The sequence below is a fragment of the Polyodon spathula genome, chromosome 3 (genome assembly GCF_017654505.1).
Source record: "Polyodon spathula isolate WHYD16114869_AA chromosome 3, ASM1765450v1, whole genome shotgun sequence".
NCBI lineage: Eukaryota > Metazoa > Chordata > Actinopteri > Acipenseriformes > Polyodontidae > Polyodon > Polyodon spathula.
The window spans coordinates 59,826,120-59,838,685 of NC_054536.1; the positions used below are offsets into that span (position 1 = coordinate 59,826,120).

The 12,566-nt window shown below is 36.0% G+C and overlaps 1 protein-coding gene across 2 annotated transcripts in view; it reads left to right on the forward strand.

Moving 5' to 3' along the window:
* The window catches only part of oxr1a (oxidation resistance 1a), a 179,839-nt gene that overhangs the window by 27,113 nt on the left and 140,160 nt on the right, over positions 1 to 12,566 (forward strand). For both annotated transcript variants that reach the window (XM_041245623.1, XM_041245626.1), the window contains exon 2: positions 4,179 to 4,263. In XM_041245623.1, the coding sequence (XP_041101557.1) occupies positions 4,247 to 4,263 (17 nt within the window). In that variant the 5' untranslated portion in view covers positions 4,179 to 4,246. The remainder of the gene's footprint in view (positions 1 to 4,178; positions 4,264 to 12,566) is intronic.

Genomic DNA, 12,566 nt, shown 5'->3' on the forward strand with positions numbered 1-12,566 from the left:
GCAGGTCAGTTTGCAGTGTGTGTGTGTGTGTGTGTGTGTGTGCTTGGTTAAACCTTATTTGGACTCATGGATAAAACCGGATTATCGCATCATGTGAGTAGCTTTTGTTACTTCATGACTTATATGGAGAATTTAATATAAGTGACCCCTTTTATTTCTATACTTCATATATTGGTGGAGTAACAGCAGTGACTAGGTTAAAAGATTACTGTGGCAAAGTGGCCTACTGTGTACAGGTGTAGGAGTCATGCAGTGTGTAATGAGCCAGACAGAGATTTATAGTCCAAGGGAAACAGAGTCTATTTACACAAAGTCCAGGTCTGGTAACCAAGAGGTCCCTGGCAATACACAGCAATGGTAAAGCACAGGGAAAAAAACACAGGTGTGCTTTGTAGTGCTCCGGGTGTGTGATACAATTTATCAGGTGCCAATTCGTGCAGTGATGGTCAGGGTTTTTGCTGGCCCTCGGCAACAGCTCCGGAACTTGTTTTAAGAGTAAACCAAAATAAAATAATAATAATAATAATAATAATAATAATAACGGCTGCCACATAAACCACAATAATTAGTAAACCAAAATAAAATAAAACACTCACAACCTAAGCAAGGAACCGATCATGTCACTTCGTCCCCTTAATATACCGTCATACATGACCCCTTGGTAAATGATTGCAGCCACTCCTCCAAGAATTGGCTGTCACATTACACATAAACACTGTTTTCCTAAAAAATAAGGATTATAGGAATATAGATGGGGTGTACATTTACTTGTGTGTCTGTATATATTTGTTTTGTAATGTAAATTCGGTTTCATTTGAATTCATGATTTACATTCATATTTTGTGCATCTGCTTTATTGGCTCAACTTTGTTATAGAAACTTGTGGCAGGACGGCTTGGCGCTGTTGTCCCCAGGCCAGGAAGTTGACACACAAACACAGGCACTGCAGGTTGAAGTGCTGGTGCGGGTATTCATTAGATTACAAAAATAAATCAAAGTCAAAAAACCACTACTCACAGAGCAAAATAAAAGGTCTGAACAAAACAAATTACGAACACAAAACTAATACCTCCACCAAAGCAGGTATCGTGCTGGTTCTTGTTATTCTTTTTTAAATCTTTCTCCTCCACTCTCTCATTCCTCCTCTTGAACACCCACCCCGTTCAGCAAACCCTGCAGGTTTTTATACATGTGGTTATCTCCAGATTAATTATAAATTAATCAATCAATCTGGAGATGACCACATTCTACACGAGTTTAGAGGGATGGGACGTTAACCCCTTCCACGCTGCCAAACAATAACAAAACATTTTGTCTTTTTTTAAATAAACCCACAACAATACATTCTAAATCATAACCCATCCATTTAATTAATAGAATTATCAGCTGGGCTTTGCCATTAGGGGAAAACAGCCCCATAAAAGGATGTCACCCCCTCCATGCTTGACAGTAGGTATGGTGTTCTTTTCTTTGTATGCCTAACCAGACTTTCTTCAAAGTAACGACTGTCAGCGTGACCAAACAGCTTGATTTTAGATCACTCTACAAAACCTTTGACCAGTACTCATATCCATCATTCAAATGCCGTTTTGCGAAGTTTAAGCGATTGTCCTTGTAACGTTTTCCTAAGAAATTGAGACCTTCACCATGCAATACTATACCTATGGTTGAAATGGAAACCCCACTCCCACTTGGAGCCAGTTCACTTTGAATATCTTTAGCAGTCAATCTCGGATTGTTAGCAACCTTCCTCACAATTATTCTACTTGTTCTTAGTGAAAGAACCTTCTTTCTTCCAGACCGAGGGAGTGTTGTGACAGTACCATGAGTCTTGTACTTCTTGACAATAGAAACAATAGTTGAAATTGGGATACTCAAATGCTTGGAAATCTTCTTGTATCCTTCTCCAGCTTTATGACAATAAATAATTTCAGATAGCTGTTTACTTTTCCCATATTGATTTATTGGTAATGATAGCAATCATCCTATGCCTAACCCTTTTATACTCTAAAAATATTCACCTACAATCCAGAATTTTCCAGACTTTTCTAGAATCAGGTTCTACATTATCATACTGAAATTTCTAGCACTTTGTAGACAATACTATCATAGCATCAAAGGGTATGAATACTTTTTAATTAGCAAAAATGCTGAAATAATTGTAGATATCTATTTCTTGTAACTTTTTTCCCCTCATCCACCAAAGCAAAACTTTTGCTACAGAAAGATTTTTTCTAAAATTCTTTGTTTTCGAGAAATTTCTAGAAATTATAAATTTCCATTAAGAAAAGGATATTTTAGGTATTTTAGGTACTAAAAGGTAGAATAATTGATTACAAATACCAGAAACCACATGAAATAGCATGTATACTCATGCTTTGGGGGAAAATAGTTCCTGCACTTTCAGTTTCTTCTTAGTCACAGGGAAGGTACGGTATGCAGTTCAACTTCGGGTCATGTCTTCGGGGTTTTTCTATGCTGGTTTAAGTGATTGATTTAGGAGAGTGTCCCTTCCCAGCTGTCCCAATTATATGAGCACCAGCCCCTAATGTGTCAGCATGCAAAGCAGAAATTGTGCAGATCTTGAGAAGAACACAAAATCAAATAAGAGAAAGGCTGAGAAAGTGATTTGGTTTTTCACTAATTAGTCTTACCATAGCACAGTTAAAAAATAGGAGTTTATTGTAATGATCTTAGTAGAAGCAGATTAATGCTACCGCCTTGACACTTATAAACATGTTATTTTGTGAAACCCTTTTCCTCTTTGTTTTTATTGCATGAAGTGATGTTAATATTACAGCGACAATAAATCACCAAAGTGGGAGATACCAGGTGATTAGAAAGTAAGTTTACCATATCGAGGACATGGTGCATTGATGTGGTAAACTTACTTTTTAATCACCCTGTTGACCCTATGCTGTATTTGGTCACTTTTACATATATTGTATGTAGATGTATTGTATTGTGACCTAACTTCCAGAATTATTTGTTCATAATGTCTCAGATATGTTTTTGTCCTATCCAATAAACACAATAGTAAAACAAATAAAAACAGTCAGAGCTAGTGTTTTTGTTTTTCTGCAGATAAAAAAAAAAATAAATAAAATGGTCCTGTTTTCAGACAGGGTTTAAATTATAGCCAGGCTTATTATTGGATTTCCTTTTTACTTCACATATCTGTGTTGCAACCCTAACATTTTTAAATACCACCTTCTGCAAAGCCATAATGATTACATTCTTTATTTATTTTTTTTAAATAACTAGTTGACATAAAAATACTCTTGTTACTGGGTTACCAATCTCACACGCATAATTTTGTGTTCCACAGTGAATAGTCGATTGATACAGCTTTGATTTCCCATATGAATTACCTTGACTGACTTTTGTAAAGTACGACTGGGCCTCTTATTGAATACTTGTGACTGAGAAGACAATGCGATGTGATTAAATATAAGCCGTGGACTTTTTAATGTATTTGGTAAATGGAATTTTAGCTGTGAGGTGAACCTTGGAGTCAATCTTGAGGTGGTGTATTTGGAATTCAAACCCTGGATCCTAATATAATGTGTGACTGGATCTTTTAAAACCAGGTCATTTGAAACCGCAGTCTTTCACTGTTCAAATAATACATTCACATGAGTCTAGGAAGTAAAATATATATTTTTATTTGTAGGCATTGTTCGGCAGGTGCAAAAAAAAACAACATAAATGCAGCTATGAAATTATGGGACAGTCAGAGCGATACAAAATACATTCTTAGAACAACTGTGCAAATATGTTTAAGTAGGAGAAATATGCATATAGTACTCTAATCTGCTTTTAGCGCTTTGTCAAGGACTACATGCAAGCTGACATATGTCCTCTACTCTATCGTCAACTTGGGCAGAGAAGTAAATTAGCTCAATATCAAATATTAACTCGTACTGTAAATGGGTACACTATGCATTAGTGAGAGGTTCATTACAACTTGAAAACTGCTGTTTTATTTTCTTCAGATTTATTTTAGTGAAACTCCTTTCTACTTGTGTTTTATCCACAGCAAGTAAAGAGAGGTAACTGGGGCCATTTTGGAATAAGCAACCTTGAACCCAGACAAGGTTCAAGGTTCATACTTGCCCTTATCTGTCTGAGACTGCAAAATGTCAAACTAATTTAATACCCTTTCTCTCTTTGAACAGATCAACCCCAGAAGGCACATTGTCTTTCCTTGTCCTTGTGAATTGCTTAAAAGGAGAAAGAAGGCAAGATGTTTAACACCAAAAGGTCAGTGTTTTTTCTTTGATTTTGAAATTTCATGGCATCATTGTTGACTTTTTACATTTGGAATAATTACATGGATATAATGTTGTTCATACTCCTTTTAAAATAATGTAATAACTAAGTTACAGCCATTTCAGTTTGTGCATTTTTGTCAAATGGTGAAACCTCTCTTTAGAGTCACTGAACGAAGAAGTCATCTGCTCTTGGCAACATGTTACCTTTCTACCTATACATTTGCAGTTTGATTAATCTCAGGATCTTTTTTAGCACGGAAACAGTTTATAGTAGTGATGGCTTTTAACATTGTCTTTACCTTATTGAGGCCAATGCAAAGTTGCTGTTTATTACATGGAAATTTGAACCATTTAAATTGATATGTTTCATCATTATGATTTGTCTGTTTAGTGGTCTTCGTATCAAATGTTAACCTGGGAGTGCAGTAGTTTGTGATTAATTGCATTAACACTTTCAATTTCGCCTTTTTACTGCAGCTTAGGTGAGATTTTCTTTTTATAGTGCTTGGGTGTTTGTCAGATTGATATCTAACATAGTGGAATTTTACTGATGCAGTGCTCTGTACAGTTTTAATCCATGAGAGAATTGTATTAATTTATTTTGTAAATCTGTTATTCCAAAAGAACATTATTGAAACTACATTTGGAACTAAAATAATATATCATTTTTCAGATTACATTTTTATGTTGCAACAGTAATAGCAAGTCCATAACTGTTTAGTTTACAGCTAGATAGACAGAGTGGACAGCCAGAAAGGTCTTTTTTTCTGATTAAGTGTTATACAGGATGAGGAGGGAGTAAACTTGTGACGTACAAAAGTTAGCAGATCTTTCTTTTCACATTATGTAGGCTTATTATCAATTTTCAGTCAATATAACAAGCTTTTCTGCAAAAAAAAATGTATATGTATGAATGTAGCCTAAAGTATCTTTATTAACCTTTTGCAATCACATTGACGCCAAGCTGTACATTATTTGTTTCCCTGTTTGCCAATATACCCCTGCTAATGTTAAATAAACACTATGTAGGCCCCACTGAGAAACATGCAAAGGTCAATGTTTGTAGCCAAAGGAAATATGTGTTTCTTCTTTTCATAGATGAGATCGATAATGAATGTACAAAAGGTTTGCTTAATTTTTAAGCAACAAGGTTACAGAGATCTTCTAATTTTAGAGCTTTCCGTTGGCAGATATTAAGCTAACTATCACAATTCTATTGTTTTCTTATCCTGGAATGTTGTTAGGTATCTGCACAATTCTTTTCTGAATTTGTCCAGTATGCATTATATGCGAATTTTCTTACTTGGTGAGGTGCAGGGTGGGGAATAAAAAAAATAAATAAATCCTTGGACTGTATTCAAAGCAGTAATGTGCCAGTAAACTCAGTACAGCTATATACATTAACTAACCCACACATTCTTTATTAAAACAGCACCATAGCCAATATGTATCAAAGATGTTTACACCTTGAAGTAACTCTCTAAAAAAGCCAGTACAAAAACCAATTATTGTGCATCATTGTAAGTCTATTCACATTAATGTAGCCCATAAAATCCTGAATAAGACAACTTGTGCTGGACAATAAACAATCGCTATTCTATCACTGTACTGGCTTACACTGCAATTGCTAACTAAGCAAAGTCAACGACCCACCAAGTCATCTTGTAGTCCAAGCTGATTTCAGCAAACTCAGATCATACATGTTATGCAGTTCTATTCATTATTACCTTTTATTAAAGTGAGATATGCTCCATGTAGCGTATCTACTGACTCGGCAGAGCACATGAATCTGCCGTTAAACTACTTGGGTGAGACACATTTGCAAACTTGCAATTCTGCGAGCAAATACATTATTTTTCCCTTCTACCTGAGGTTAAGCATTTGGGATGGTAGGTGCTGATAAGTTATCTGTGAAAACAGGGACCTAAGTGGAAAATATAATCGATACCCAAAGACTCAAGCAAATAACGTTGGTTAATAATTTCTAGAATCATACGTCGATCTAAGTAAGAATAGGTTTACCAGCCCACTAGAAGATGTAATACTGTACGACTACATTGACTGTTCATTTTGTTACGTTTTAAGTGGAGTTTTCGCAGCGCTGTATTTCAGTACAGCACTCTGATTATTCTCATTTGCAGTGCTGTATTTCAGTATAGCACTGTGATTTATAAAGGTATTTAAAACCTACTGAAGATCTAGACAGCAATGATAGCTCAATAAAAGTGTCCTGTTGAGTTAAGGACCCCTTAACATTTGGAGAATGTAACAAAAGTAATAGTCGGTATATTCGTAATGTGTCTGTGTTATTAATTCCTTCTAGACCGAATGTATGATTTGGTTTAATTTTGTGCTACTATAAACCAACAATTTATTATTCTTCAGTTATCAATTATAATTTCCTCTTGGGTCCCTATATAAAAATAAAGATTATTATTATTATTATTATAGCGCCTTTCATAGTGGACCATCATCACAAGAGCTTTACAAGATACGAGACTAGGGTGTGTGAACTATGCATCTGTTGCAGAGTCACTTACAACAACGTCTCACTCAAAAGACAGAGCACAAGGAGGTTAAGTGACTTGTTCATGGTCACACAGTGAATCAGTGGCTGAGCTAGGATTTGAACCAGAGACCTTGTGGTTATAAGCCTGTTTCTTTAACCACAGTAAGACCAGGGCTTTTGAAAAAAATCTTGGTAATACAGTACTGCCTCATCGCTTATCAGAGAATTCAGGGTGCCAGCTTTGGCTCCTGTGTTTTTTCCTTAGAAGAGAATCCTCTTGTATTTTTTTACTCTGAATCCCTGTACCATATTCACAAGTACACTCTGAATCCCTGAGTCAGTTCACAATGCACACTCTGGGATGGAACTAGTGTCCTAGCAGCAGTTTTATAACTTCACAGTAACATGGATGATTTTAAAGTAAAACTCTAAACAAATGCATTAACTGGTACAAATTCCCCTTCCCAGCCATTACGGCTGTAAAATATAGACTATAGAATATATAATAAATCAGAAAGCAGATGGAGACCACATGGCAAAAACTTTTTTTGTGGGAATCAGTTTGGACCCTTATATCTGCAGCTGAGAAGGGTTACAATTTCTGTTGTAGATCAGTAATTACAAGAAGCTTTCTGCCCTAAAACTAAAAAAGCAACACATTTGATTGATTTTTCTCACCAAATACATACACCAGAAACATTTGTTTAGAAATCTCTGCAAAGATGAACTATGCATATAGAATCTGTAATTTTAAAGAAGGAATTGAGGGGAGTGTGTTATTCAGTTTAAGGACTACTGCATACCAATTTTTTTTTCACTTTAGGAAAATTAAATTAATGATTTACAAGTTCATTTTGGGTGATGCGTGGTAACATTTTAGAATGCTTTAGCATTATCGGAGTGGCTGTAGATTTGTAAGCAGATCTTGGCAAAAATAATCAGTTCTCATTTGCATTTTAAAAAGTAACAGGAACACAATTGCTGAACTGGACAGTGCTTTCAGCAACTCATTAAAACTTGATGTCAGTGTATACATGTTATGTTCTAACACCTATATTGTTTTTGTTGGTATTTTTCCTTCCATTGAACCGTGTATTCATTTTCAACATCCTTTGCCAACTACGCCATGGTGAGTCCACTGTGAGAAGCTCAGACTACAGTGCCGAGAAAGTTTGTGAACCCCAATGATAATTATGGAAATTCCATAGTTTTACCATGATAGTCTTCTTGAATCAAAACCACTTTTCTTAAATATCCAGTAGGGTTTATATTAACCAATTTCATGCCTTTTGAAACAAAATGATGTATGAATTAGACAAACAATGAGTAATTAAGATTCAGAGTATGTAAAAAAGTAAGTGAACCTCTGGTTTTATTAGCTCAATTAAGGGTATAATTAGAATCAGGTGTTTAAATAATTAGGTAGATCTTCAGGGGTGAGTTTGGGAGGCCCCACCCTATATAAAGAACAGAAACTTTGAGTTTGGTCTTCACCATACAGGTGTGTGGAAACACATCATGCAAATCTCTGAGGACCTCAGACAAAGTTATTGATGCTCATCAGTCTAGAAAGGGTTAAAAAAACATTTCTAAGGATTTGGGGCTCCATCAATCCACTGTCAGACAGACAAATGGAGAAAGTTCAAGACCACAGTCAATCTACCCAGGAGCGGACGTCCTACCAAAATATCTCCAAGAACAAGCTGGAAAATTATCAAGGAAGTCACACAGAAACCCAGAGTAACATCCAAGGATCTGCAGGCCACTCTCGTCTTGGCTAATGTGAGTGTTCATGACTCAACTATCAGAAAAAGACTGAAAAAGAATGGTGTTCATGGGAAAAATAGCCAGGCGGAAACCACTGCTCTCTAAAAAGAACATTGCTGCCCGTCTGAAGTTTGCCAAAGACCACATAGATGATCCACAAGACTGGAACAATGTTCTCTGGACAGACAAGTCAAAGGTAGAACTTTTTGGCCTCAATGAGAGACATTATGTTTGGCGAAAACCAAACACGTTCAAACAGAAGAATCTCATCCCAACCGTCAAGCATGGTGGTGGGAGTGTGATGGTTTGGGGCTGCTTTGCTGCCTCAGGACCTGGACGGTTTGCCATCATTGACACAACCATGAATTCTGCATTGTATCAGAAGATTCTAGAGGAGAATGTCAGGCCATCCGTCTGTGAGCTGAAGCTGAACCGAAAGTGGGTCATGCAGTAAGACAATGATCCTAAACATACAAGCAGTTCTGCAAAAGAATGGCTGCAGAAGAAGAAATTCAGCATTTTAGAATGGCCTAGTCAAAGTCCAGACCTAAACCCCATCTAAATGTTGTAGCAGGACCTGTAGCGAGCTGTCCATGCAAGGAAGCCCTCAAATGTCACCTAGTTGAAGCATTTCTGTAAGGGGGAATGGGCCAGAGTTCCTCAAAAGTGATGTGAGAGACGGACCAACAGTTACAGGAAACGCTTAGTTGAAGTCATTGCTGCTCAAAGGGGTGCCACCAGTTACTGAATCTAAAGGTTCACATACTTTTTCACATATGGATTTGAATGTTGAATTATTTGTGGATTTGTGAAAAGGTATTATGTTTTTGTGTCATTTGTTTAACCAGGTTATCTTTATCTATTATTAGGACTATTATTAAGATCTAATAACATTTTAGGTTTGAAATATGTGAAAATCCTAAGAGGTTCACAAACTTTCTCGGCACTATATATTCTACCGACAATCATTAGGTCTTAGGACCTGTTCATGTGGTTCTGCCAGCTTGTAAAGCCCTCTAATTATGTCTTTTATCCACGCAAGCACCCAATCAATGCAAGATAGATAGATATGTAATACAATTATTTATTATTTTACAGGTAACCCAATAATATACAGATAATCTTTTACTATCAACGTGAAGAGGCAAATTTTCTGGTACATTTGTAAAATGCGTGTTATATAATTCAGCTTTCGCACTATGGAGTTATTTAGCTGTCTTCACAGATCCTGATTAGCACTAAACGTCAGGTAGTCTAAGATAAGTGCAGATAAGGTCTGCGAAACTCGACGATTGTTGTTTTGAAGAAAAACATTTTAACAATTGTCTACTGACTTCACTTATTCTTTCAAGCTGGGCTTGATAAAGAAACAACAAATTAGTCATATATTGTCTACCATTCTTATTGGTAGGTACAGGCCATTTCTGTAATTGGTTTATCATCTAAGATAATCTGATAAAGTGAACACTACTGTATAACCCATGGTCAGGAGTTGCCAAAAATGTTTTCTTCCTTTATGATTTAGCAATGAAAACTGGTGACAAAGGCATGGGGATAGTATTTGAAAAGCTCCTAATTTAAAGCAATGACCACTTTTATGTTTGCCTTACCTATAAATAATTTTGAAGACCAAAGCGTTTCCTACCAGAGTCTTTGCAAAAATAAACACTCTTTATTCCTGCTCTTGTGAGGTCAGCAGCAGTTGACAATTCAGTAGACTGGTTGAAAAACCATTGCAAGGTCCTATAGAGGATCCCTTGCCACACTCAGTTTCATGAATCTCAACTGAAGAACCTGTTTTAACCGAGCTAGATTTCCATCATAGCTGACCAGATCACCCAGGCAATCAGCTGGGCTTCAGAACTGTAATTATTGTATAATCAAAACAACATGCACCAAACAGCCACCCAATGTGAATGTTCCACAGAGCAACACTTGGATGACATCAGAATACTATAGAATGCTTATGCAATTTGCAAGTCTCTTCTTTCCTCACTTGCTCATATCCGATGTTAAACAGTTTAGTGACACAGCATAAGAACTTCCATTCCTGAAAGTGCCCTTAATTGGAACTGGTCACAAACACGTATTGCGTGTCAGACACGGTATGCAACACAAATTCACGTCAGCTGGAGTTTTTGATTGTGTTTTTACAGCAGCAGGTAGGTTTATTAGTAGGAATAGGAAGCACAGCTGATTGACAATATGCCTCCTACTCAGACGTTTGTCAGAAACTGGTTGATATTTTCAGTAAGAACAATCTGTGTCTCGTGTACATACTGTTGCCCAATCTTGTGAGGTAAAGAATTAGAAAAGGAAGGCATAGAATAATTGAATGTATTAACCTGACAGATCCTTTCCGTAATATATTGTAATGTTTATCTAGCAAATTCGATCTTTTTTTGATATCATTATTTTTTTTTATTTTTAGAAGTATACTTATATAATGTAACCTACAAGATGTAGCTAAATTGAAAAATAAATAGATTAATTAAAACAAAGAAACATCACGCTTGTATTCAGGTTTTCAATTGTTTGCAATATGCTAAGTGCACTGCTTTAGTTGGGTATGTTTCAAAACCATTACTTAACTCCAGAGAGTACTTTATTCTTATTCAGATATTAATTCATTTTATAAGTTGCTTTGTTATTGGTCCTGTACGGAGCATAAACTTTGCAATTCAGCATAACTATGCATTATGGCATGATACATCAACAGTAAATGCTGTACCCTTCAATTTGTTGGCATGAGTATTTCCTCTATATTACGTAAACTAAAAGGCATAGTAAATCTCTCTACCCATGGCATTTTACTTTTATTCATACAAATAGTACAAGCTTCCAAAGCAAGAAGGTTCAATTATGTTATGCAATTAATTTCAGATGTATCATGTGTATGTTGAAAAAATATTGTCTGCTCATAATTTAAAATGTGCATTGTATGTTTCGTTTTTATGCCTTCGAAATCATTATGCACAATTTATTTGGTCATTTTTGTCATTGTGTTTTTCAAATGTCACCTGATGACCTGTTACGGCTGATCCTGGAAGAAAAGAGGATTTAGATATGAATTCAGAATGGGTTGCTTTATTATTATGAGAATTGCTAAAGCCTGCTTATGCTTACCAGTTTATGCCTGAACAAGGGACATACCAAATAATACAATCTTTAGAAGCTCATACTGAAAATAGCCCTCAAACAGCTGAGTGAGATAAAACTGTTTGTTAGCAACCACTGAAAACCTCTTTTAACCTGAGCATGCTTATAAACAGCATTGTGACTTATATCACCAGTCCCTAGGAATTAAGGCTTGCATTCAAACAGAATATCCCAGAACTCCAGCAGAAGATTCAAGGCATGAAGAAAGACTTAGGGGTTGCTTTTATCAAAAATTGCACAGGCTCACACAATTGTTTTACAACTGCAAACATCGCCATAGGGCTGTATGAGTTTGCAGACCCAGTCGCCATATTGAGGTCATGTGACTGTTTGTTTTCCGGATGATAAAACCTAACACTTCAAGATTATTCCCCATAAATCAATCTACCCCCTTCTAAAATGTCAATAACTAATGCTCCCTACAACCACGCAGTTGCATACAGTCTATTATAATCCAGTAAACTTAAGGATAAGGGGTTGATGAATTACAATATGTATTGTAAATTGCTCTATGAAGCAGCATAAAACTTGTTTCAAGAACTATAGTGTATAGAATTTACTGTACAATAAACTTTTTCTAGCTTCAGAATAGAAATGTTCTTGGAGCACAAAAGCAGTTCATTTCTGCAACATATTAAAGATAATGTAACTGTAATTCCTGTTGGGATGTCACAAGTCATATCTGCAGCCCACTATTGAGGGAATCTAGCTTCCCTATAGTATATACAGTACAATGTTAATGCTGTAACCTTAACAGAGCATTAATGTTCAGCTTTGTGACTTTCACACTTGTCTAAATAGATGTTAAAATGAGTACCGCCACGATTGGCAAATTCTAAAAACGTTGCAATCTCGGT